Here is a 26738-nt window from a genome sequence, read left to right as displayed (position 1 = left end):
CATCACTGACCCTGGCGGGTGCAAGTGGCAGATGTAGCCACTGTCCGAGTGGCAACGCCCACCCAGTCTCCCTTCCCTACAGCTGGCTTCTCAGCCTGGTGCTGGTGACAGGTAGCCGATATTCTCTGTCATGGGCTGCCCTGCATAGTGGGATGCTGGCTGCAGCCCTGGCTGCCCCCCACTAGACACCCGCAGCACCCCACTATGAGGCCAGACGTCTCCACGGACATTGCCTGGTATCCCTGGGGCAGGATTCCCGGGGATAAGAACAACTACTCTGAGTTAATTGTGTGTGCGCGTGCGAGTGTATGTGTGCATGCACATGTGTGCACGTGTGAGTACTGGCATGTGCATGTGTGAGTATGTGCATGGGTGAATGTATGTATGCATTGAGTACCTGTATGCGCATGTATGTGTGTGCATGAGTGTGCACGTATCTGCATGTGAGTACCTGTGTGTGTATGCATGCACAAGAATCCATGAGTGTATGTGTGTGCATGTGTGTGTGTGTCTGCATGTGCACAAGTGCATAAGTGCGCACGTGTCCCATCTCTGCTGTTGCCTGACCCACGCCTCTCTGTCCCTGCCACTGTTTGAGTTGTTCACATTCCTCTGTTCTTGGGGTGGGTGGGGCACACACCCTGATCCCCTGCCTGCTTTCCTGATTGGCCACACCCCTTGGGCCTGTGCAGCAGGGCCCAAGTGGGCTCGTCCTGTGCTGGTACCATTGAGGGGTCCTGGGCCCCCTCTGAGAGTCTGCCTCTGCAGGGCCCCAGGCTCTGGGTGGGCTTGCCTGGCAGGGTCCCCTTGCCCTGGGAGGCACCCATAGTGGCTCTGTGCCGTTGCAGGGGTCCTGGTGTGCCAGGCAGGGTGCATCCTGGAGAACCTTAGTCAGTACGTGGAGGACCGTGACTTCATCATGCCCCTGGACTTGGGTGCCAAGGGCAGCTGTCACATTGGGGGAAATGTAGCCACCAATGCCGGTGGCCTGCGGGTGCTGCGCTATGGCTCGCTGCATGGGACGGTCCTGGGCCTAGAAGTGGTGAGTGCCTCTAGCCCTTGCCTTCCCTGAGGCCACTCTAGGCTGTGTGGGACCCAGGGAGGGTTTGGACTGGGGTCTTAGGGCGCCCTGGGGCTGGGCCGAGTAGCAGGTGGGTCTGGATTGGGGGTCTCAGGGCACTCTAGGCTGTGTGTGGGACCCAGGGAGGGCCTGGGCTGCGGTCTCAGGACACCCTGGGGCTGGGCCGGGGAGCAGGTGGGTCTGGGTTGGGGGTCTCAGGGCACTCTAGGCTGTGTGTGGGACCCAGGGAGGGCTTGGACTGGGGTCTCAGGGTGCCCTGGGGCTGGGCTGGGGAGCAGGTGGGTCTGGGTTGGGGGTCTCAGGGCACCCTGGGGCATGTTAGGGGACTGAGGAGAAAGGTAGACTTAAACTGGGGTCTCAGGGCTCCATGGGTCTGGGCTAGGGTCTTGGGGTACCCTGGGGCTGTGCTGGGCTGTGGTTGGGGTATCCTGGGGATGGGCTGGGCTGACGACCCAGGGCACTCTAGGGCTGGCTGGGGGAGTAGGTGGGCCTGGACTGAAGCATTAGCCTTGAGCGCCCCCCCCCCCCCAGGTGCTGGCAGATGGCACCATCCTGAACTGCCTGAGCTCCCTGCGTAAGGACAACACGGGCTACGACCTGAAGCAGCTCTTCATCGGGTCGGAGGGCACACTGGGGGTCATCACTGCTGTGTCCATCCTGTGTCCGCCGAAGCCCAAGGCTGTGAACGTGGCGTTCCTCGGTGCGCTTGACCTCGTGGCGGCCAGTTCTGCCAGGGACGCATGGGATGGTGGTGCTCCTGGGCAGGGGCGCATAGTGTCTGCGGTCAATGTGGGGCACAGGGGTTTGCCACACGTTCCCCTGGTCACCCTCCCCGGGGCCTCCTCTCCCCTGGCAAGCTCAGGGCAGTGTCAGCCATGGGCAGCACCAGGAGCCTGGTGGGCACTGAGGGCCCAGCAAGAGTCCTGCTGACCCCCAGGAGGGTGCTGTGGCTTCCCACACGACTGCCATCTGCATCCACCCCATCACCCTCCTCGGGCGAGTGCTGCAGCTCTGGCCTGGCTTCCCTGATGTGCCTCAGATCCCCCCATCCCGCTCATGCCCGCTGCTTGTTGTCTGACCTGCGGCAGGCTGTCCTGGCTTCGTCGAAGTCCTGCAGACCTTCCGCTCCTGTAAGCTGATGCTTGGCGAGATCCTGTCAGCCTTCGAGTTTGTGGACGCCGAGTGCATGCGGCTGGTCGGGCAGCACCTGGGACTGTCCTGCCCCGTCCAAGGTACTGCTCCTCATTGCCTGTGCACACTAGGGACCCCCTGCCCCCTACCCCCTCACCCCTCCAAGCCTAGTTTGTCCAAAAAGCCAGACCCGATCAGGAGGTGGTGACCGTGCCCCTGCAGTCGAGGAGCAGGGAGTTCACTTAGTTTCTCAACACACTCCGCCAAGGATGAGGCACGTTCGTAAGCGGCAGTGAAACACTGCCGCCTGCCTCACGGTGTTCTTCTGTGTGAGCCCCTGCCGCCTCGTCTTCCCACTGAGGAGGGCCTCCTCGTCCTCACTGCCCTGCGCTCTGCCACGCAGGGCTCCCGTCTCCAGGGCCTTCTCCAAGACTGATCCGTTGGTTCTTTTGCTGGTGTTCTTCGCCAGCACCGGAGTGAACACGCATTGGTTCTCAGTCTTCCTTCGTCAAAGCCCCACTCTCACACGCACTCAAGGCCCGCAACCACACCCCGGCTTGGGTCAGGACCTGACAGCGTTTCGAAGCCGCCCATGAGGTTTTCAGCAGCTCCTTCCTCTCCGAAGGGGGAGCGGAGCCCTTCCCCACCGTCTGTTCTCGGTCTGGAAGCTCCGCCGAAACCTGCGCACTCTGGTGACTCTGCTGGCTTTTGAAATGCCAAGGACACAGCTTCCAGCGTCACAGCCGCACACAAGCCACCAAAATACGACAAAGTGACAGACATGTGGTAGAATAGGTCTGGCCAGCGCTCCTCAGCGGCGAGGCTTTGTCTCATACCCTGTGCACATGTTGCCAGGAGAGGCAGTCCTGGAGAAGGACGCCATGCTTGGTAACTCTGGGGGCGGAGAGAGAGGGGGACCCTCCAGGAGATACATTGACACAGAGGCTGCAGCCAGGGGCTCAGACCTGGGAACAATCGTGAGGACGGGGCAGGGCCTGGTGGTGTTTTGTTCTATTTCCACGGGGTCACTAACAACCACGCACCAGGGGTATGTCCCATGGGGCCCGTGGACGCAGCAGGGGGCTTTCGAGTGGAGCGGGCCCAGGGGTCCTGGGGCACATATGGTCGTTTCACTGGCAGAGGTGATAGGCCATCAGGCAGCTCCTGGAAGGAATGCCCACTTTTCAGAAAGGCCTTTCCAGTATCCGCCGGGCTGGGCTCTTGCCCTGGGTCACTGGGACTCTCCCTTTCACCCTCATTAGCAATCATGGGTAGGAGACCGGTGGATATTGGGTGGTGGAGGGGGAGACAGGTGTGAGTGGCAGGTGTGGGGGCAGGTATCGGGGGACAGTATGAGGGGTAGGTGTGGGGACAGGTATTGGGGGACAGTGTGAGGGGTAGGTGTGGGGCAGGTATCGGGGGACAGTGTGAGGGGCAGGTGTGGCGGCAGGTATCGGGGGACAGTGAGGGGCAGGTGTGAAGGGATAGATGCGGGGGCAGGTATCGGGGGACAGTGAGGGGCAGGTGTGAAGGGATAGATGCGGGGGCAGGTATTGGGGGACAGTCTGAGGGGTAGATGTGGGGCAGGTATTGGGGGACCGTGTGAGGGGTAGGTGTGGGGGCAGGTATCGGGGGACAGTGTGAGGGGTAGGTGTGGGGGCAGGTATTGGGGGACAGTGTGAGGGGTAGGTGTGGCGGCAGGTATCGGGGGACCGTGTGAGTGGCAGGTGTGGGGGCAGGTATCAGGGGACAGTGTGAGGGCAGGTATCGGTGGACCATGTGAGGGATAGGTGTGGGGCAGGTATCAGGGGACAGTGTGAGGGGTAGGTGTGGGGGCAGGTATCGGGACAGTGTGAGGGGTAGGTGTGGGGGCAGGTATCGGGGGACAGTGTGCGGGGTAGGTGTGGGGCAGGTATCGGGGGACAGTGTGAGGGGTAGGTGTGGGGCAGGTATTGGGGGACCGTGTGAGGGGTAGGTGTGGGGCAGGTATTGGGGGACCGTGTGAGGGGTAGGTGTGGGGGCAGGTATCGGGGGACAGTGTGAGGGGTAGGTGTGGCGGCAGGTATCGGGGGACAGTGTGAGTGGCAGGTGTGGGGGCAGGTATCAGGGGACAGTGTGAGGGCAGGTATCGGGGGACCGTGTGAGGGGTAGGTGTGGGGCAGGTATCGGGGGACTATGTGAGGGGTAGGTGTGGGGCAGGTATCGGGGGACCGTGTGAGGGGTAGGTGTGGGGCAGGTAGCAGGGGACAGTGTGAGGGGTAGGTGTGGGGAAGGTATCAGGGGACTGTGTGAGGGGTAGGTGTGGGGCAGGTATTGGGGGACAGTGTGAGTGGCAGGTGTAGGGGCAGGTATCGGGGGACAGTGTGCGGGGTAGGTGTGGGGGCAGGTATCGGGGGGCATTGTGAGGGGTAGGTGTGGGGGCAGGTATCGGGGGACAGTGTGAGGGGCAGGTGTGGCGGCAGGTATCGGGGGACAGTGAGGGGCAGGTGTGGGGCAGGTATTGGGGGTCAGTGTGAGGGGCAGGTGTGAAGGGACAGATGCGGGGGCAGGTATCGGGGGACAGTGTGAGGGGCAGGTGTGGCATGCAGGCTGCTCTGAGTATGCCAGCTGCTCCCCTGACCGGGCCCACCCCCATCCCTTGCAGAGAGCCCCTTCTACGTGCTGGTGGAGACCTCGGGCTCCAGTACAGACCACGACGGGGCCAAGCTGGCTGCCTTCCTCGAGCATGTGCTGGACTCTGGCTTGGTCACTGACGGGACTGTGGCCACCGATGAGAGGAAGACCAAGGTGCTCTGTGGGTTGCTGGCCTTCTTTCCCTGACCCCCCCACTTCCCTGCTGTCTGCTCTGACAGACTGGCTGGCGCGAGGGAGGGAGCCGGTGGCGCCACGGTAATGTGTCAGCTGGGGACCACTAGCTGCTCCTCAGGGGGAACCACTCGGGCAGGTCCTCCCTGGCCGCGAGGGTGGCTGGACAGGGTCATTGAGCAGGGCCTGCTTCTGCCCTTGGGCTGCAGAATCCTGGGTGGCCAGCAGAGGGCAGGAACACACAGGGAGAGGCTGGTGTGGCACGTGGAGGGGGGGTCGGGTGAGGAGGGTGGTGGTGGTGGTGTGTGCAGTACATACTTACACCATCTCAGGCTCGACTCCCTGGCCGCTCTCCAGGGTGAAATCTCAGTCCCTTTCCTGTTTCATGAGGAGGACTTTCCTTCATTCTCTTTCCCTCTCTGCCTGTTGCCTCCTCCCTCTTCACCCTTAGTCAGCTCTCCCCACCTGGACACACTTCCCAGCACCCAGTCATGCCTTCTACCCACCCCTGCTCACAGGCTGTCCTCGGTGTCTGACCCAGGACTCTCTCAGACGGCAAGTGGGCAGCCTTCCTGGGAGGGCCTTGACTGCCCATCTGTACCCCAGGGGTGAGGGGTAGGAGACACTGGTTCCCACTGAACCTTCTAGTTTTTCCAGACTTCCCTGTGCTTTAGAGGTCCATTGGGGGAGGGGGCAATAGTCTGTATTGGGACCAGATTCTGTTTTAACTCCCGGACTCCTAGAGACCCGCTAGGGATCGAGGTCATGGGCCCAGGGGTCTTTGCCTGGCTCTCACTTTGGGAGGGTTATGGACCAGCTCCCTGAGGCCAGCCCCAGGCCTGGGGGCTATGTGTGGAGGCCCTGCTATGCCTTCCCTGCAGGCTCTGTCAACTCTGCTGGTACCCCTCTACTCACACCCTGCTTTGATGTACAGCTCATTGTTGGTTCTGGTGCCAGCCCTGAGGCTGGGCCACCTCCCACCTTGGTCCAGGCAGGCACACAGTGGGTGGCGCTGACACCTATGTTCGCCCACACCTCTGCCCCTCTTAGACTCTTCCCTGTGATGTGGCACCAGCTGCAGCCTGGTCCTGTACCAGCCTCATGCTCTTCTCCCCAGGTGCTGTGGGCCCTGCGGGAGCGGGTCACCGAGGCGCTGAGCCGAGATGGCTACGTGTACAAGTACGACCTCTCCCTGCCTGTGGACTGCCTCTACGACCTCGTGGTGGAGCTGCGTGCGCGCCTCGGGTCGCGAGCCAGGGCCGTGGTGGGCTACGGCCATCTGGGTGAGAGGCACGAGTGGGAAGGAACCTTGGGGGGATGGGGAGTGTCTGTGCTGCCACCACACCCCCCACTGAGCAGGCATCCAGGCCAAGATTCCCCTATACTGAGCAGACACCCAGTCAGGAAACCCCCCCCCCCCCACACTTCCACATTGAGCAAACACCCAGTCAGGACCCCCCCCACACACGGAACAGGCACCCAGACAGGACCCCCCCATACTGAGCAGGCACCCAGACAGGACCTTCCATACTGAGCAGGCACCTGGTTAGAACCCTGCCTCCCCACCCGACACACACACACACACACACACACACACACACACACACACACACACACACACACGGTAACAGGGCCAAGATCCCTCACAACTTGAGCAGGCCCTGGGCCAGTCCCTGGCCCCTACTAGCAGACACTAGGCCAGCTTGCCCTCACCCACCTCCCCCGGGCCCCGACCAGGAGCGCAGCGGGCAATCTGTAATTGCAGATGTTGCTGGTGCTGGTTGTTTTGGGGCGTGTCCCCTCCTGGAGACCCCTGGGTTCAGAGAAGCCTGAGCTCTGAGGGCAGGGTGAGCCGTGTCTTTTCGGTAGCCCACTGAGCGCCAGGCCTGCCCCTGGGTGCCTTGTGGGGTGTGGACCTCTTGTCTGTGTCCAGAAGCCCCTTGATGAGCAACTGAGTTTGAAGGGCTGTGGCATTCGTGAAGGCTGTGTCTGAACTGCGAACCGAGCAGGGGCCTGTTCTCTCAGCTCAGCGGCCTCCATCCATTGAGATTAGAGCAAGTCAATGAGACATGCAGTCCTGGGACTGGCCCTCACTGGCAGCGTCCTCTCTGTGCTCTGCTCCACCCTCTCACGAAGGTTCTGTGTGATACCCCGGGGCTGGAGGTGCGCTGTTCGAGGTTGGTTTCCGATTGATAAACGATTGGAGGACCAGCCATGCTTCTTGGCTTTTTGGGAAGAAGGAGCAGCAAGGTGGAGAGCGCTTTCTTGCTCGTTTGGTACCATGTGCTAACTGAGCCCTGGGGGACAGATGGGACTGTTTGTGCGTGTGGAGAGAACCTTACATTCTAGACCACGTTCCTTTGTAGTCACAGGACTGTCCAGGATTTCTTTCCCTTCTGAGTGGGTTTTGGTAATTATTTTCTAGGATTTTGTCCATTCTCTAAAATTTCAAATGCATTGGCATATGTTGCTCATAGTTTTTTCCTGTTGTACCTGTTGTTGCCAGCTGTGTTGTGTCCAGTACCACACTAGGCGGAACTATCCTGGTTTCTGAACAGCATCTAGGCTAGGCCACCCTCCACCCGGGCAGGAGTTGTCTTCTCGTGTTTTCTAGTGTTGGCAGTGTTCTCCGCCGGCATCGTGCATGGTGGCAGCTCCCCCGGCCTTCCTTGCTCACTGTCCGGCTTTCTCTCTCTCACCCACACGGGGCTCGTGGCCAGATCCCTGAGCCTCTGTGGATGCGCCTTGTCAGCCCCTGATGTGACGTGTTCTCGTCTCTCCTCCTGGAGAGCTACCCTCCGGGGTCAGCATGGTCTGCAGGGCTCCTGCTCCCCCTCTGTTGTGTTCCCGTGCACGCTGCTCCCTCCCAAACTTCGTTCCCTGGTTTCCCTCCTTCCCTCGCCTGTGTGTCCGTGGACCAGGCACTCACTGCTGCCTTAGTGTGCCCCTCGCGCTCCCAGCAGGGTCAGTGTTTGAAAATGAACCTCCAAAAGCTGTTTGAAGCCCGCCCCGTGTGTCGTTTGTTGTTGTCGAGGTTCAGAGTAGAACAGACGTCAGGTAAGTGATCTGGATGCATTCCCACTGTGTGCCATCCCGACCCTGCTCTGCGGAGTCGCCCCTCCGCCACTCATGGGGGCTCGCTGCCCCACGTGTCCTGGGTGGACTTTCTTGTTGCTGGTACCGGTATGATCCCATGTGGATATTGCTGGTGTTGCTGTCGGGTCGGTTCCGACGCACAGGGGTCCTGCCCAGTCCCGTGCCATCCCACGGTCGCTGCTTCGTGCAGCCGCTGTGTCCAGGCGTCTCATGCAGGGCCTTTGTTCTGACTGTCCCCCCCGGCCAAGCATGGGGTCCTTCTCCAGGGGCAACATGCTTAAGTCTCACCGCCCCTGCCTCTAAGGAGCGCCCTGACTGTGCTTCTGTCAAGACAGATCCGCCTGTCCTTTCGGCCGTCTGGATCTTCCCATATCCGTCTGCCAGAGGCTGATGACTTTTTCGCTGCCGTGACGTCACTGGTGTTTCAAACATCAGCAGGGTCCTCAAAGGTGGGCAGGTTTCTGTGGAGCTTCCAGACTAAGAACAGCCTATGGAGAAGAAGCAGGCTGTCCACTCGGAGGAAGTAGCCGCTGAACACCCAGGCCGACTGATGCAAAAAGGAGCTTCTCCCTCAGGCCGGACATTCTCCCGGGGCGTTTCGTTGGCCTCAGCCCTGAGCACGTTCCCGGTCTCTGCTGTCCCTCCTTCTTTGACTTGGAAGTACAGAGACACTTTTCCTGGTTTGGAAATGACCGGCTTGTCTATCATTGCACTAAAGGCAGAGTTGATGGGCTTGATGGAGTGGATTAATTGCCCAGCACGTGGTCTGTGTCCTAGCTGTCCCTGAGGAGAGTGGTTTCTGCCATTGGTCCCTGAGACTGGATGAGTTGTTGTCTTCTTGGACCCCCATGTCCAGCTTGGACTGCACATTAGTTATACAGAGCTGCCCGCAGCCCCACCCGGTGGTCCGCCCTGTTGCTTGCTCTGCCAGGGTGTCAGCACTTGTTAGGGGCTTGGACACAGGGATGATCCGGCCACTCTGTAAACGGCATCTCTGTCACGGTGCACAGCCACATCTGCATCCCTGGACACGCGGTGCTCGGCGTGGTGCTGTGCAGGGCATTGACTTCCTCGTCCGCCTGTGCCTGACTTGAAGGGTCCTGCTCCTAGCATGCAGCTAGGCTTCCCTTTCAGCGCAGGCACCTTGCTCACAGACACACAGGGTGGGTTTACTTATTTATTTAAAAATCATTTTATTGGGGGCTCATACAACTCTTATCACAAGCCATACATCTATCCATTGTGTCAAGCACATTTGTACATTTATTGCCCTCATCATTCTCAAAACATTTGCTCGCCACGTAAGCCCCTGGCATCAACTCCTCATTTTGCCCCTCCCTCCCCGCTTCCCCCTCCCTCATGAACCCCTGATAATTTATAAATTATTTTGTCATATCTTACACTGCTCGAGGTCTCCCTTCACCCACCTTTCTGTTGTCCGTCCCCCAGGGAAGAGGTTATATGTAGATCCTTATAATCGGTTACCCCTTTCTACCCCACTTTCCCTCTACCCTCCTGGTATCACCACTCTCAGCACTGGTCCTGAAGGGATCATCCGCCCTGGATTCCCTGTGTTTCCAGTTCCTATCTGTACCAGTGTACATTCTCTGGTCTAGCCAGATTTGTAAGGTAGAATTGAGATCATGATAGTGGGGGGTAGCGGGGTGGAGGAAAGCATTTAGGAACTAGAGGAAAATTACATGTTTCATCGTTGCTGCACTGCACCCAGACTGGCTCGTCTCCTCCCTGAGACCCTTCTGTAAGGGATGTCCAGTTGTCTACAGATGGGCTTTGGGTCCCCACTCCTCACTCCCCCTCATTCACAATGATATGATTTTTTGTTCTTTGATGCCTGGTACCTGATCCTATTGACACCTCGTGACCACACAGGCTGGTGTGCTTCTTCCATGTGGGCTTTGTTGCTTCTCAGCTAGATGGCCGCCTGTTTCCCAAGGGTGGGTTTATTGATTTCATTCACTTTGGACCTTGTGGTAGAATGGATTCAGTTTATAGGATGTTCCCACCATGCTCTTGAAACACTCACCAGAGGGCTGGGTGGGATTATGCAAATAAGGTGGCCCACAGGGGCCACCAAAAGATGATTGGACAGCTTGCTGAGAATGCAAATGTCTGAAACCCTAACAAAGGGTTGGGTCTTTCTCTGTGTGTGTGCGCGCGCGCGTCTCTCTGTCTCCATCTCTTTGCCTGTGTCTTAATCTCCATCTCTCTCTCTGTGTCTCCACCTCTCCCCCCCCCTCCGGTCACCCACACCGCTGCGTGCTCCAGGCGATGGCAACTTGCACCTGAACGTGACGACAGAGGCCTTCTGCCCTCGGCTTCTGGCCGAGCTGGAGCCACACGTGTACGAGTGGACAGCCAGCCAGCGGGGCAGCGTCAGCGCAGAGCACGGGCTCGGCTTCCGCAAGCGCGACGTGGTGCGCTACAGCAAGTCTCCCGCTGCCGTGCAGCTCATGCAGGGGATCAAGGCGCTGCTGGACCCCCGGGGCATCCTGAACCCGTACAAGACGCTGCCATCCAAGCCCTGAGGACCGGGGTGGTGGTGTCTGGGGGCTGAATGTGCCTGGCCCCTTGGGCCTCCTGCCTGTCCAGCCAGCTGCAGCAGGTGCAGGGGTTGCTGTGCCCCCTCGGAGGCCTTTGGTGCAGGGGGTCTTGTGGGCACCCATCCCTTCTGGGGCCTACCCTCCTCCCAGCCCAACCTGGGTGTCAACAGTCACCTTTTGGCCTTGGCCACCATTCCCAGAATCTACCCTGGGAGAGGGCAGGGCCACCTCACTGCTCTGTCAGACCCCTTGGGGAGGCTGGCCAGCTGGTGACCCTGCCTTCCTTTGACTCTGCTGGCCTGGCTGTGCCCAAGTGTCTGCGGGGCCATCTTCCTCCTGGTGAGTGTGAGAGTGTGTGAGTGTGAGTGTGTCCCTCCTAAGGAGGCCTGCTCCTCAGCCTGACCACAGGGTCTTCAGCCAGCCTACAGTTGGTCACCTTGGACCAGAGCGAGGGACAAGTCCTCCAGGAACCCTGCCAGCATCAGACTGTCCCTGAAGTGTCTGAGGCTGCCCTCTGATCACCCACCCACTGACCACAGAATGCCCCTTCCCAGCTGAGGTCCCACAATGAATACTGGGGACCTTGGGGAACCATGGCCAGTCTCTGTGACTGGGACAGATGCCATCTGGGACTTGAACTGGCCCACCATCTCCCATCTAAGCCCCACTGCATATCAGTACATCTGAGCCCATCACTGCCCATCAGTACGTCTGTGCCTGTGACAGCCTGTTCCCTGCCCTGTGCCTTGGCCACCAGGTCACTGGAGCTGCGGGTGCCTGTCCTCACTAAGCCCCGTGAGTCTGCCCTCCTGGATTTGGATGATGGTGGATCATCAGTCAGCTGAATTATACCCTCACTAGGAGGCTGGAATCTCACCTCTCCCACCCCAGAGGATGCTGCAGCTGTCTTGTCAGGGCGAGTAAGCCCTGACCCAGTCCTTGCTGTGTTGTTCAAAATGGCGGGGACAGACTGGGTGCAGGTGCCCAGTGGAGCTGGTCAGGGAGCCCACCAAAGGCTCAGAGCGCACCCTCAAGCTGGCACCTTGACTTTGTTAGAATAAATGTCTGATCCGCAGTCCATCCTGCTGCAGCAACCCTGGAGACAGAGGGACGGGCAGGCACCAGGGACTTTCCACAGAGCAGAGGCCGCCATCCTGGTGGCTCAGGCGGGATCCTGTGGCAGGAAAAGATACCCTTCCAGCTGCTGACCCATGGCCCAGGACAGAGCTCACACCACCCAGAAGTCCCGCCTCTGTTGTCTGTGCCTGCAGGTACTCCCTGGCCACTGCACAGTGTTTGCTCTCTTGGTCCTGGGGTCCATACTACTGGGTAGCTGCAGTGAGCCTGCCCACCTCCAGGGCTGTGCCCACTGTCTCTTCTTGGCCTGTCTGCAGTGGTATCCTGGGGAGCCCTGGGTGAGGGCAGGGAGCAGGGGTGCAAGGGGGCAGGTGTCAGGGGTGCGAGAGACAGGGCAGGCACAGGGTATGGCTCCACACAGACACCTGAGCAACAGAGTTGATGCCTCAGGGCCAAGCTCAGCGGTTTGGCATAGTTTGGACTTTGTTTTGCCAAATGCCCTGAACAAACCAAGTAACAGGTCACTTGGGGACTCTAGTGGAAACCAGGCTGCTCCTGGACTGGGTGGGAAAGCCATCTTCATCTGGTCCAGGGGCCAAAGACATTGCCAAGTGAATCTCTGGCCACTCAGGCTGTCTGAAGTCCCCAGGCAAAGCCTGCCCCTGCCCCACCCTGTCCTTGCCTCCTGCCCCCCACCCCCACTGGTCTAGGAGGCCCCACCTGCCCTGGGTCTGGTAGCCTGAGTTGCTGTGGTGACCCTGGCCAAGAGCCAGCTATTCTTGAGACACCAGGGCTGACCATGCAGTGGTGAGCAGGGTGCCTGGGAGTCTCCGCTCCTGGATGAGGCTCTAGGGCCCCTGCCCAGTCCTTTGCAGCCTCCCTGGCTCTCCCTCAAGGCTGCCCACACAGAACACAGGAAGTTGGGTCCTTGGGGCCAACAGCCAGGGGTCTATGTGCAGGTGGGGGAGGGTCCTTGGGGCTCCCCCCCCCCCAGAGCAGGTGGGCGGGGACTGTGTGGATTAGGAGGATTTAGTCTTTCCTCCTTCCTGGTTGCTAAACCAGCCACCTGAGAAACCTTTACATAAGGGGGCAGGTGGGGGTGGAGGGAGGGGCTGGCTAAGGACAGGATTGCTAACCCAGAGGTCAGCGGATGGAGACCCCCCCCCCCCCCCCACGGGAGAAAGATGTGGCTACCACTTCCGTAAAGATGGCAGCCTCCGGAACTGCAGCCTGCAGGGGTGGCGCTGACTGTGGGCTGGCTTGGCAGCAACAGGCTTAGGCAGAGAGTGTGTGGGGGGGGAGTAGAGAGGGGCATGAACCTAGGAGATGGGGTACCTGAGGAGGGGTCCTGCCACACCAGAGTCTGTGCACATGAAAGGCAACTGGAGAGCCGAGCCTGGGCTTGGGGGGACCTAGGTGTGGAAGTCAGAGGCATACCCTTCTGCCAAGGTTGCTTTTCTCTGTGTGTCTGTGACTCTGTGTATCTGTGTGTTCCCTATCCTCACCCCACCCCCCACACACCGCACCAGCCCCTGAGCAGTGTGGCATGTGGAGGCCTCAGGCAGGAACCACCAGGCAGGGAGGGCCTGACTTGGGTGACATCCGGCTCCCTGAGGCTGTGGACCTGGGTGCTTGTGGGCAGTCTGTGGGTACCAGTCTCCTGGGTGTTCCAGGCAGGGGGTGGGGTATCCCTGCTCTTCCCTGCTGTCCAGGGCCCCAGAGGCACAGGGAGGGTCGGGTGATAAGGTGACCAGGGTCGGGGAGATGGTCAGTGAGCGGGCACACTTTCTCCTCAGCTCCCCACCCCACAACCCACGGACTTGATGGCACAGAGTTTGGTGTTTTGGTTTTATCTTCAGTAGCGCTGTCTGCCTCCCCGTGCCCCGCGGAGGGCAGCTTCTGTAGGCATGACACCCTGTGTTTCACAGTGGCCTTAGCAATGCTTGTGCCTTGTGTCTGACCCAAGAAGGGCCCTTCTGTTCCTGGTGGCTGGAGGGGTGCACCCTGCTTCCCACAGTTTATGGTGGGAGGGGGGGGGGAGCTGCTCCCATGGTCATGGCATCACTGGCCCCAGCAGGGTGGCCCAAGGGCTGTGGTTGGAAGGACAGGAGGGGGACCCCAACAGTGCCTGCTCCCTTCACACCTCAGGGAGGGCACAGTGGGTCACAGGGCAAGTGTCCCATGGGGTGCTGCAGCATGCACATGGGGGCTGGATCCAAGGGCAAACGTCCCCGGACACACAGCCTTCGAGTTCTCATTGTTCCTGGGGACCCTCTGGGGCAGAGGGGATCTGCTCATGGGGGGTTCCGACACTGTCACTGTTTACGGGAGTAGAAAGCCCCACCTTTCTCCCATGGAGTGGCGGGTGGTTCTGAACTGCTAATCTTGGGGTTGGCTGTCCAACATGTAACCAGTGCTCCACCACCAGGGCTCCCTGGACAGTCAGGAGAGAAGGAAGAAGGGTGTGTGAAGGCGGAGGCAGAGCTCAGAGCCACAAGCCCAGAACTGCTGGGAGCCGCCAGAGGCATAGGACAGACCCCCCACCCCATCCCATCCTCTCTCCCAGGCAGGGGTGCAGGGGCTGCAGAGGCAAGAGGGGGGGACTATGGGGAGAGCCGCCTCCCCGGCACCTTTGCTTTCTCGGAGGGGGGGGGTGTACACCGAGAGGTGGGTGGGGTCTACTCCCTGCTCAGTGAGCTTTTAAAAGGCTGTGAACAGACATGCAACAATGGGTCTTGAAATGCAACATCTCCTTGGACCTCCCTCTGCATCATTTAAGGTGGTTCCGTGTTTACTTCTTCCTTCCGTGTTTTGTCTAGTGGCGGTGGTTGATTTTTTTTGTTGGCTTGCTGTTTGTGTCGTGTGTTTTTCTGTGTGTGAAATCCAGTGTAGGTCAGTCTGCAGAGATGGTAGGTACCTGGACAGGGGCATGGCCAGGGCGAGGGGCTGGGGGGTGGGGCGCGACGAACAGGGATCCGAGAGGAAACGGTTTGAGATGGATTGTGGCGATGGCGTGGTGATTCTGAACACGATCAAGTGACTGGGGGATGCATGTGGAGGATGTGCAGTGGAAGAACAGAGAGGCCGCCGGAGAAGCAGGCCCGTCCGTCTCATCAAGGGCCTGCCCCTCCATGTTACCACACGTGACGTCCTGGCTCTACCTAATTCCACACACAAACGGGGCCAGGGTACTTGTTTGTGACGGGCCTAGTCCTGAAGCCACTGAGCCCAGTTCTGGGCGGCCAGCTCCAAGAGACAGTGGGGCTGGCGTGGGGCGAGGGCCTAGGCCAGGTCCTCCTGAGAAGGGAAAGGTTAACCTTGTGACTCGGGGCTACTTTGAGGGAGTGGCCTCACACCTGAGCTAGCAGGTGAGCTTCTCTAGAGATGTAAGTTTGCTCTTTACAGCTGGCCACACCCCCAACCACCAACTGGCGCTGCTGTGCCCAAGCCAATCCAGACCTGGCGGACCTCAGCAGCAGCAGGCAGTGGCTGGGCACTTGATCTGTCTGCCTGCTGCTGGCCCACACCGCCAGATCACAGGCAGCATGTCATCAGGGGTGGGTGCCACGCACAGGTGAGGTTGGGGGACTGGGGCTGGGTCAGCCCTGGGGACAAAGGGACTTCATCCTCAGGGCCTCTGAGAGGGGATGAGACGAGCTGCCCGCCCCCTCTTTCCGTAAGATCAGTTTATTGCCCTGTGGGTTGACAGGGTAGAACTGTCCCTGTGGGTTTGTTAGGTTTTGGAGTGGGTAAGACCTCGGTTCTTGGCTTCCCATGCAGAAATATTTCACGTTGAAGCCCACTTCGTGATCCAAGTGGGTTTTTATGAGGGACGGGACAAGTTTCAGGTTTTACAGTCTCAAAGGGGTTCATAACTGGGTCCAGGCAACCACGTGGAGAAGAGCACCCACGTGTGCCGATCTTGGGGCAGGCAGCCCAGGAACCTTAGAGGCTGAGAACATGTGGGCCCAGAGACTGTGGTCCCTGAGTAGGCCCGGAGCGGGCACATGTGTGCCTGCCCAGGGGCAGGGAGACCCTGCTCCTCTGCCTGCCTCTGACCAGGAGCAGAGTAAGAGAGAGCAGCCTTCCACAGCCAGGATATTTCCAGTCTCAGGCTGAAGAAGGGGTGGTTGAAGGTATTGGTTGACCCCATTGGCTGGGTTGAGCCCACCTGGGTGATGTCATGAGCCTGGACCTAGTTTGGCTGCCCAGGTGTACCCCTAACTTGGTTTGGGGTCTTGAGTATGAGCATGCTTAATTTGGGGTCTTCATAGGTGTCTAATAGTCACCTGATTTCTTTCCAACCTCCTCTGTGTGGGCCTTTGCAGGCATGGGAGGGACAAACACTCCCCCCCCCCAAAAAAAGCTAGCTACCTAACAGGTTTACAGGGTACAACTGCTCTGTGGGTTCCAGAGACTACTTTCTGGGTACAGAGCTGCTCCTGTGGAACAGCTGGAGGCTTCGAACAGCAGCCCAGAGCATCACCCCTCTGCCCCAGGCCCCCCCATATACAGGCCCACACCATCGCCATTGAGGCACTGCTGACTCACAGTGGCCCTGTGAGTGGGTGAGGTGCCCAGGCTGTGCCTCTTTCCTGGAGTCGAAAGCCCTTTCTCCCGAGGGGCAGCTGGGGGCTTTGAGCTGCAGAGCAAGCAGCTAGCAGGCCAAAGTGTAACCATTGCTCCAGACCTCCCTTGTACACATTCAGCCGTTTTAAAAAATAACCAGTGAGTAGTTTTATAACCATTTAACAGCCTGCCAGCTTTATATACCCCTCAAAATAAGCGCAACTCCAGGGGTGCCCTCAGTACAGTGAACCCCAGCTTTGTAAGACTCCCACATCATGTCTGCCCCCAGGAGCTCCCGAGGGACCTGCGGGGGTGGGGGATGGGTTGAGACACACGTGGCCTCCACCTCTGTCCACCTTCTGCTGCCGTGGGTGAGGCTGTCTGGGTGGTGGCTGTCTAGGCCTGGCCCCAAAGGAATGCAAACATCATAGTCTCTAGCTTGTGGGCGACACTGCCCTCTTGGCCACAGCTCTCCCCTGGTCAGCTCCAGCTCTCTGCGTCTCCCAGTGAGAGGCGGAGAGTCTGTGTTCTTGAGAATGCCAGGTGCCGTGGGTGCTCCAGAGCTGCCTTCCACGTCAGTTCCCAGCTCTGCCCAGGAAAGGCCAGAAGCACCCATCGGCCCAGCAGGCCTGAGCACCTCGGGTGTGGATTAGGGTTTCCAGAACCCGCATCCACCGCTAGTGCCCGGTCTTTGGGAAAAGAGGCTGGTTCCGGAAAGGTGTTCTCAGGGAAAATCAGGACAAGATTGTAACGATGAGGAAAAGCAGTGTCATTCAGCAGATGCAGGAAAGACAGACCGCCACACCAATGCTCTGTCTGACCGAGTCTGAAAAGCCAGACATGGTTTGCGCTCTTAATTGCAGGGTCGGTAGTGGTTTGGCTTGTACGACATGCGCAGACCTCAGAAAGCTTTCTCCAAGGCCTTGTGACACAGACCAGGGCCTGTGGCTGACCCCTCAGGCAGAGTGGGCAGGACACAGGAGATACTCTCCTATGTGCGTGCCCAGGCCTTGAGGGGGACGGTCCTACGCCTGCCCTATCCTGTTCTGCCGTCATCTGCCTTTCCCTGAGTGACCTGCCCTCCCTGCCCTCCAGTGTCTCTGAGGACATTGTCCAGGGCGCTGCATGCCCTTGTCTCCTGGGACTTCACTTTGGCAGGTGGCCGGTCAGGCGGTGAATGTGGGGCATGCAGGATGGCATTTGGACTGTTTGGGCCTTATGCTGACAGCAGGGCACCCAGGGTGCCTTTGGGTCTAGAACTAACTCCGAGGGCAGTTGGCATTTTTTCTGGGTGGGTCTGGGGATAGCAGGTCACAGCTGAAACTTAACAACCAAGGAGAGGGGACTTCACTGTGATAGGCTGTGTGGGCCATGATGAAGCTGAGCTCAGGGATGGGGCAGCCATGCTGAGATGGCCTTGCTGCGGTCCACTCTTGAGGTCAGCTGCCCACTTGCTCTTGCACCCAGGTGACAAAGGAGCTGGGTTAAACATGATGGCCCAGAACTGCTCCCTGCTGGACAGCATGTGGTGTCTTTTTAAAAAAAATCATTTTATTGGGGGCTATGTTAGGGTTCTCTAGAGAAACAAAGCCAGGACACTAATGATTTTATATATATTTATATGAGAGATATATAACATAAGAAATAAACAGTTAATTAATCTATAAAGCAGTACAAATGGCTCAGTGCAACTCACTTCCGTGAGACAGTTGTGAGACACTGGCAGTCCTTCAAGTCTTGAGGGCCGCAGGGTAGTCCTCCATAGAGCAATTCAGGTTGTCCGGCCCCAGGCAACAAATGGCAAGGCTGGTCACCAACAGTTAGCCAGATGACAGGGTCCGACAGTCCCCAGCTCAAGAGATGTAAATTCCAGTAGTGTGGTGAAGCAGGTCTTGAAGGAACCTCAAATTACAGCGACACAGTCCACAGGTTAGGTGTCCCACAGGTAGTGTAGATTGAAAATTGAGGCACAGAACAAGCAAGGCAGCCTCACATTGGTCTGATCATCAAAGAGCAAGACAAGAGAGGCGAGGCTCGTCGAGCCATTTATCTCTCTGCCTTTTAATTAATCCCACGTGTTCATTGGCCATGTTGGCACAATAAACCTTAACGATCTCAGGGGCTTATATAGCTCTTATCACAATACATATATGCATCCATTGTGTCAAGCACATTTGTGCATTTGTTGCCATCATCATTCTCAAAACATTTTCTTAGTACTTGAGCCCTTGGTATCAGCTCCTCATAACCCCCCACCCTCCCACCTTCATGTCTTACACTGACCAATGTCTCCCTTCACCTGCTTTTCTGTTGTCTGTCCCCTGGGGAGGGGGTTATATGTAGATCATTGTGATCGGTTCTCCCTTTCTCCCCTCACCTTACCTTTCCCCTCCTGGTATCACTACTCTCATTATTGGTCTTGAGGGGTTTATCTGTCCTGGATTCCCTGTGTTTCCAGCTCTTATCTGTACCCGTGTATGTGCTCTGGTCTAGCCAGATTTGTAAGGTACAATTGGGATCATGATAGTGGGGGAGGGGAAGGGGGAAGAAGCATTAAAGAACTAGAGGAAAGTTGTGTGTTTCGTCAGTGCTATACTGCACCCTAACTGGTTTATTTCTTCCTTGTGACCCTTCTGTACGGGGATGTTCAATTGTCTAAAGATGGGCTTTGGGTCTCCACTCTGCCCTCCCCCTCATTCACATTGATATGATTTTTTTGTTCTGGGTCTTTGGTACTTGATATCTGATACCATTGACACCTCATGATCACACAGGCTGGTGTGCTTCTTCCATGTGGGCTTTGTTGCCTCTCAGCTAAATGGCTGCCTGTTTGTCCTCAAGCCTTTAAGACCCCCGACACTATATCTTTGATAGCTAGACACCGTCAGCTTTCTTCACCACATTTACTATGTACCTACTTTGTCTTCAGTGATTGTGTCGGGAAGGTGCGCATCATGGAATACCAGATTATTAGAACAATGTATTCTTGCATTGAGGTAGTACTTGTCCACCTGCTACCTTGATACTTAACATAAATATATGTACATTATAAATATATGTACATTATAACTATATGTACATAGACCGATTTCCCTATCATCCTATACAAATATATTTACATATGTACATGCCTGTATTTAGACCTCTATAAATGCCCTTTGCCTCCTAGTTCATTCCTCTATTTCCGTTTACTTTCCTCTTGTCCCACTATCATGTTCGGCCTTCATTCGGGTTTCAGTAATTCTTCTTGGTTACATTACCTGGGTCAAGCCCTACCAGGCATTCTATTCCTTCCTCATTTATTGTTCCTTTGTCTCTGGGTTTAACACCCACTTCGTTTCCTCTGTTTCCCTCTCTCATGTTACCCCCCCTCAACCATTGGTTCCATTGTTTTCTCCCCTGGATTGTTTATCTCGCCTATCTTAGCTAGATAAGCATGCAGAGACAATAATAAGTACAAAAACAAGACAGAGCAAAACAAAACAAAACAACAACAAAACCCAATGACAAAAAAACAAAAAACGACAAGGAAAAGCTTATAAATAGTTCCAGGTCTGTTTGTTGGCTTTTAGGAGTGTTTTCTGGTTGAGTCTGGTGGGGTGCCACGCCCTGGCCCCAAAGTCTATTTTTGGTATTCCCCAGGGACTTCATTGCTGTGCTCTCTTTGCTGCTCTGTTGCACGCCCTTATTGTTTTGCCCCAGTGTGGTGGGGTCAGATCAGGCACAATTCCCACACTGTGCCTCCAGTGTTGTCCCTCATAGTGATATGGGGCCAATGAGGGATGTCTTGTCTTGTGGTAGCAGCCCTATTGTCCTCTCTGTGCGTTGGCTGCTCTGAGCAGGAATATAATCCTCGGGGCTTGGTGGGGCAGGATGTGTTCCACGCTCTCCCCTTCCCTCTGTGTTTGCTCCTGTGTGCTCTGATCAGAAGTGCCCCTCTCCCTGAGCTGTAGCTTCAGTGCTGTCCTCTGTAGTGCATTCTTCTGGAAGGGAAGGGGGGTTGGCCACATAGTTGGGATTGGGGCCGGCCCCACAGGAGAGTGGTTTCTTAATGGAAACTGTGACTAAACACCCCCCCCCCCCGTGTGTGTGTGTGTGTGTGTGTTTTGTAATGATTTGCAAGATGCAGGAGCTTATCTTAGAGGGGAGAAAAATGACTTTGTGTCGTGTGTCCTGTAGCCTGCAGCCTTGGAGACAGTGTTGACCTGGCTTCCCTGTGTATCTCCAGCCTTGGGAAACTGTATCCCAGAGCCCCTCTGTTCTCGGCCCCAGGCTGTGCAGGGGTCATGATCACCAGCCATCCTGGGCTCTGGTTAGGGTTTGGGTTGGGTGGGGTTAGGGTTGGGGTTAGGGTTGGGTGGGAAAGGTGGCTGCTGTGGAGCTTGCTCTGAGGTGGTTGGTGAGCTACGACGGGTGGTGGGACAGGCACAGGGTGGGGGTAGAGGAGGAGGGGAGCTTAACATGTACTGGCTGTCAGGACTGCATCTGGGAAAAACATAGGCTTGCAGCCCTCCTGAGGATGGGAACCCTTGCCTCTTGCTGCTGACCCCAACTTGAGTGTGCTGTTTGCGGCGTGGCAGCCAGCTCATGACTCTGAGGCCACAGGCAGGAGGCTGGAGACAGCAGGGTTCCAACGGGCCCGGGCCAGGTCCCATCAGCACTCTGCTCACACCCTGGATGGAGGGCCAGGGTTCTAACTGGCAGGGCTGCGAGTAGGGGGTGGTGATGTCAATTTTATGCTGATGATCTGCAAATGGGAGTCCGGGCCCAGTGTCTCCCCACTGCTCCGTGGTCACTTGTCCCCAGGAGATGTCTGGGCACATATCCAGCCAGGCAGATCTACCTACTCCAGGCCATCCCTGCCCTCTGGTCTGTTCACAGGGAAACCCATCTCTCCCTCAAGTGAGCTCCAACTCCAGGTCCACTGGGCTGGGGCCAGTTGTGCAGAATCACATCTATTCATCCACCTACCCATCCATCCATCCACCACATCCATCCACTCCCATCCATCCATCCATCCATCCATCCATCCATCCATCCATCCATCCATCCATCTACATCCATCCACTCACATCCATCCATCCATCCATCCATCCATCCATCCATCCATCCATCCATCCATGCACATCCATCCACTCCCATCCATCCATCTACCCATCCAATCCATTCACCACATCCATCCATCCATCCATCCATCCATCCATCCATCCATCCATCCATCTATCCATCCATCTATCCATCCAGCAGCCAGCAACTAGGAACTGAACACCTGGCATGGAGGTGTCAAGGGAGCTTCCTGGAGGTAGTCAGACCTATCAGGTGGCAATGAGACTGAGGGACATTGGAGGCAGTGAGGCGCCATCATTCCTGTTGAGAGATCAGGGAGGCTCTGGGGAGGGTGAGACCAGGCCGAGGTGGAGCACAGCATAGGCCTTGGGGGTGCCGATGGCGGAGGGACTGAAATCCAGTTGGGGGGGCTAGGAGTGGGGTGGGGGAGTCACTGGGGATTTCCTGGAGTATCAGGGCAGGGACCTTGGCTGGCTCACAGGCCAGGGCCCCCTCTGTGCAGGCCATCTGCTGGCCTCTCCAGCCCCACGGTTTCCTGAGGTGCTGGGTTTGGCCTCACTTGGGTCTCCTGTGAGGGAGGACAGGGGTGGAGGGGCAATCTGATCCCATTGTGTTTACAGCAGGTGCACTCACACCCCCCGGCACTTGCATGGCTCTGTGCTAGGGTGGGTGGACTGTGGATCTGGGTCTGGGCCTTTGGTGGGGCTGGAGGGGACTGCCCTCTGTGCCCTGACATGCACCCCCCAGGTACTTCTCCCTCGACCCAGGTACTTCCAGGGCTTCCTTGTCTTCCTGGTCCTGACCTTGTGCCTGCTGGCGGGCCTCCTACACCTGGACATGGACTTTCTCACACCGTAAGTCCTGAGTGGCCACCATCCTGGCAACAGCCACTGTGGCAGAGCCCCTGTCCCAACCTCTGGGGTGGCCCTGTGGCACACACCTTCTCGTTAGACACCAGTTTCTCTGTCAGAGCAAGTGGGGGCTCTTCTCTGCTGTAACATGTTACCTGCTAGTGGAGCCCCACTTTTTAGGGGTTCTAAAAGTGCTGCCTGGACCCCTGAGTGAGGCTGTGGACCCCTGAGGCCAGGATAGCCAATGAGGGAGTGGCCCCAGCACATCTGCTGGAGGCCAGCCCCGCCCTCTGTGGTCTCCCCTGGGAGGGAAGGGCTGACCCTCTGGATGATTGGACGGTTCCGGTGTTGACTGGGGCTCAGAGGAGGTGGGGGGCAGTCACTGGGACTCCTCTACGCTCCAGGAACAGGCGACCAGGCCAGCTTGGCCCTGGGATCGGGTCTGGGAGAACCAAGGTCAGGGTCCTCTGGAAGGCTCCACAGACCCCCCGCCCCACAGCCCAACTGTGTGGGTCTCTCACTCCCTGCCCTCCAATTTCCCTTCCAGCTTGCTCTGGTCTAGGGAGGCCCAAGGGTTGCTGGTCCCCTCAGCAGGCCTCCATGAAGGCAGGAGGATAGGCTTGGGGATAGGACTTGGTGACCCAGAACGCCTGGCCTATGGCTGCCACGGGGGGAGCCTGGACTCCAGACAAGGTGTGCCCCTCCTGAATGGGCACCGGTGTGCATTCTGTCCCATGTGAAGTGCCAGCCAAGAGAGGCGGGTGGTATTCTGGACGGCAGGGCCAAGCCTCAGGCAGACAGGAGTCAGGCTAACGTCCTGGGAGGGCAAGAGGCTGCCAGGGGAGGCAGGGTTGAGCTTCCACACTCCATTGAGATACCGTGTCCAGTGACTGGTGGGTCCCTTGGGGTTGCCGGGAAGGGGGGGTAGGGATCACTGAGTAGTGGAATAGGGAACTACTGGGTTGAGGGGCACAGGCTTGGTGGGGGGGGTGTCACCCAGTTGGGGGGTTGTGGGTTGGAGGCATAGGGCTGGGGTCCCTGGGTGGGGGGAATACAGGGCTGGAGCTTTCGAGAGGGCCCCCCCCTTCTTCCTGAAACCCTCAGTGCTCTCCCCTGCAGCCTGCTCCGGGGGACCACGAAGCCTCCCGTCATCAACATCATGTTCTTGAAGACGCACAAGACGGCAAGCAGTACGGTGCTCAACGTTCTCTTCCGCTTCACCGAGACGCACAATCTCTCGGTGGCGCTGCCCGAGGGCAACCGCTTCCACCTGGGCTACCCCTGGCTCTTCCTGGCGCGCTACGTGGAGGGCGCCGAGCCGCAGGGCACCGGCCCGCGGAGGCGCTTCAACATCATGGGCAACCACCTGCGGTTCAACCTGCCAGAGGTCTGAGGTCCAGGGCAGCAGGGGCCCGCTGGGGGTGGGGGTGGGGTAGGAAGGGCAAGGGGGGAAAGGAGGAAGAAGGCGGGACCTCTTGGCATCCAGGTGCAGGCCACCTACGGAAGGAGTTGGGCTCTGGGCATGGAGGGTGAGTCTATCTGGGGGTGGGTTGGAGGTGGTGGAAGGAGTCTGAGGTCTCTCCACACCTGTGGAGGTTGTGTGTTCTGGGCTCTGGGACTGGAGGTCTTGGGGGCGGGGCCTTTCGTCACCTGGGGGCAGGTGCCCATATGGGCTCAGTTGTGGCCTCCATCCTGGCAGGTGTGAGGGCGGCGGGCGGGGGTTGGGGGGCCTTGCCGGGAGGTCAGCGCCCTGGCTTCTGTCCGCAGGTGCAAAAAGTCATGCCCAAGGACACATTCTACTTGTCCATCGTGCGGAACCCGGTGGCCCAGCTTGAGTCGTCCTTCGCCTACTACAAGGAATATGTGCCTGCCTTCCGCGCGGCACGCAACCTGAGCGCCTTCCTGGCGTCGCCGCAGACCTTCTATGGCGCGCAGCCCGGGCTGCTTAACGCCTACGCCCGCAACAACATGTGGTTCGACTTCGGCCTGGAGCCTGACAGCATGGACGCAGACGGGCCTGCAGTGCGCGAGCAGCTGGTCGAGCTGGAGCGGCGGTTCGGCCTGGTGCTCATCGCAGATTACTTCGATGAGTCCATGGTGCTGCTGCGTCACGTGCTGCATTGGGCGCCCGACGACGTGGCCTACTTCCCACTCAATGCCCGCAGCCCGCGCGCCGTGGCTCACCTGGCGCCCTGCGACCAGGAGCGTGCCCGGCGCTGGTGCGCGCTCGACTGGCGTCTCTATGAGCACTTCAACCGCACCTTCTGGGCGCGCGTGGATGCTGAGCTGGGCGCGCGGCGACTGCGGGCTGAGGTGGCACAGCTGCGCGCGCGCAGAGCGGAGCTCAGCCGCCTGTGCCTGCAGGACGCGGCGCCCAAGAACAAGTCCCAGATCACCGACGCGCAACTCCTGCCATACCAGTCCGGGGAGGCCGACATCCTGGGCTACCAGCTCCGGCTTGGCCTGGACAACGGCACGCGGCGGCTGTGCCAGCGACTGGCCACGCCCGAGCTCCAGTACATGGCGCGCCTCTACTCCCTGCAGTTCCCCGGGAAACCCCCCAAGAACATCCAGTTCCTGAAGGGTTAGGGCCCAGCCGCACCCAACGCTCCCAGGAGGCAGGGGCCCTGCGACACCCTGCGTTCCTCCCACTTCCGGTCTTCAGAACAGAACGCGGAGAGCACTTAGCTCTCTGTCGCGAGCCAGTCGCTCAGTGGGAGTCTGTCCCCGCAGCTGTTGGGCCCTGTGCCGAGGACCACGATGCCAACCTGAGCCTGAGAGCAACCTTCCATGTCCCTGACGCAGGGAAGACCCGGGCTGCGCTCCCCAGCGGTGCCCGCAGGGCACCAATGGAAATGCGTGTGGATTTGCGGTCTTGGGTGAGGTGGCTCGCCCTGTGCTTCGGCCCTCGGTGGGGCAGGGGCAAGGTCACCTGTTGCCCCAGGTTCACAAAGATAGCCTTCTGCCCCCTCCCCCACCCGGCTTGGTGAGCAGCATGTGACCTGCTGTCTGGGGTGCAGATATTGGTCTGTCTCGGTCCAGAGACTCCAGGTCCAAAGGCAGCTGAAGCCACATGGGGACAACGAGGGTCCACAGGACCCGCAGCGCCTGTGGCTCTGAGGCCAGAAGAGCCCGATGGTGCCCAGCCACCACGGCCAAGCTCCGGGGAAGGGGACCCATCACACGTCTGGGAAGGGTGGGGGAGAGAACGATGTAAAAACCACCAAGCTCAGGCTCGCCGCAACAAGTCAGTGGGACCCCAAGCCTGGCCCATAGACACCCCTCAAGCCCGGAACTCAGGTTCTGCAGCTGAGGCCCTGCAGCGCACAGCCACCTTATAGCAGAGTGGGATGTCCCCCGGGGCTCCTAGGCTGCTCACCCTCAGGGGGACAGACGACAGTTCTTTCTCCTGACCCTGCGGCAAACAGCTCAACACGTGCCCCACCATGTCCGCAGGGCCTCGAGTGACAGGCCTATAAGGGGGGTGGGTGTGGGTAAGGGCACAATAGGAGGAAGCTAGGCCCAAGTCACATCCCAGAGGAAAATGGGCGTGGACTATCCGAGGGGAAGCCAATTTGCCCTGTAAACGTTCCCCGGAGCCATAATCACGAAACCCAATCCAACCAACCAACCACCACCGACACCACCCGCAGGGAGATCGTGGGTCCATTAAAACATGAGCTCTTGTGCTGGTGATTCTAAACAGCCCATTTCACTAGCCGTCTGGGGAACTCCCCAGAATGCTCTGCTCGCAGCAGTCTCAGGACACCTTCTGTCTGAAAGGCCTCTGGGGGGTGTCCTGAACTGACTTCATGATGTTGGGCTGGCTGACCTCGGCTCGCTTGGAGCTGTGTGTCTGTGCTGGCCAGCCCCGGCGCAGGGAACAGGAGCAGACCGTGGAGGAGTGGACAATGGGACTGAGGGTGGGAAGCAGTCTGCTCAGTCAGGAATGGGCCCCTCCTCACAGAACTTAAGAGGTTGGGGTGAAGTGCCCAACACAGCCCTTTATGGGCCACCAGAGGCCACTAGAGTCAAAGAGGGACCTGTGGACATCCAATCAGGCACTTCTGTGAGAGTCAGCCTGTTCAAGGTGCTAGGTTACGGCCACCCTGGGCACCCTGGGCCGGAGGCCACCAGGAGAGGCCATGGTGTGTGTCCAGGGACACAGGCAAGTGTGGGAAACTAACAAAAGTCATTCCCACAGATTCTCCCCTAACAGCGCTGCTGCCTTAAAGTGAGCACCTGGTTGATTCTGTCTGCCTGTAGGGCCGACGACGTTCCCTGATTATCTCCTCACTGTGCCCATGCCTTCCCCCAATGCAGGTATTAGGTTTCCTCACCTGTGAGCTCAGGGACTTTACTGTGGTTACCACCCACCTTGTGATATCTGTAACTACTGAATATGCATGCCTAATGGCTACCTATAAAACCCCAAAACAATAAAGACGCTCTCTCCCCCAGCCTCTCCTCCCCTCCACCCTCTCGCTCCTGCTCCACTAA

General features: G+C 58.4%; 2 protein-coding genes across 3 annotated transcripts in view; both read left to right on the top strand.

The window, feature by feature from the left end:
- D2HGDH (D-2-hydroxyglutarate dehydrogenase) overlaps nucleotides 1-11752 on the top strand; it is a 20082-nt gene extending 8330 nt beyond the window's left edge. For both annotated transcript variants that reach the window (XM_075529060.1, XM_075529059.1), the window contains exons 5-10: nucleotides 849-1042; nucleotides 1613-1781; nucleotides 2170-2313; nucleotides 4857-4999; nucleotides 6135-6300; nucleotides 10400-11752. In XM_075529060.1, the coding sequence (XP_075385175.1) occupies nucleotides 849-1042; nucleotides 1613-1781; nucleotides 2170-2313; nucleotides 4857-4999; nucleotides 6135-6300; nucleotides 10400-10659 (1076 nt within the window). In that variant the 3' untranslated portion in view covers nucleotides 10660-11752. The remainder of the gene's footprint in view (nucleotides 1-848; nucleotides 1043-1612; nucleotides 1782-2169; nucleotides 2314-4856; nucleotides 5000-6134; nucleotides 6301-10399) is intronic.
- Nucleotides 11631-26738, top strand: GAL3ST2 (galactose-3-O-sulfotransferase 2). The gene is made up of 5 exons (XM_075530109.1): nucleotides 11631-11654; nucleotides 11731-11945; nucleotides 22155-22241; nucleotides 23358-23625; nucleotides 24006-26738. The coding sequence occupies exons 1-5, from the start codon at nucleotides 11631-11633 to the stop codon at nucleotides 24825-24827; spliced, it is 1416 nt and encodes a 471-aa protein (XP_075386224.1). The 3' UTR covers nucleotides 24828-26738.

Source organism: Tenrec ecaudatus, chromosome 13 (assembly GCF_050624435.1).
Source record: "Tenrec ecaudatus isolate mTenEca1 chromosome 13, mTenEca1.hap1, whole genome shotgun sequence".
Taxonomy (NCBI): Eukaryota; Metazoa; Chordata; class Mammalia; order Afrosoricida; family Tenrecidae; genus Tenrec; species Tenrec ecaudatus.
Note: the sequence above shows the minus strand (reverse complement) of the source record. Positions and strands in the feature narration are given on the sequence as shown.

Coding starts and splice junctions, on each gene's coding strand:
- GAL3ST2 (XM_075530109.1), top strand. CDS start 11,631: ATGGCGGGGACAGACTGGGTGCAG. Junction 22,242..23,357: donor GACATGGACTTTCTCACACC/GTAAGTCCTGAG, acceptor TCTCCCCTGCAG/CCTGCTCCGGGGGACCACGA. Junction 23,626..24,005: donor TGCGGTTCAACCTGCCAGAG/GTCTGAGGTCCA, acceptor TTCTGTCCGCAG/GTGCAAAAAGTCATGCCCAA.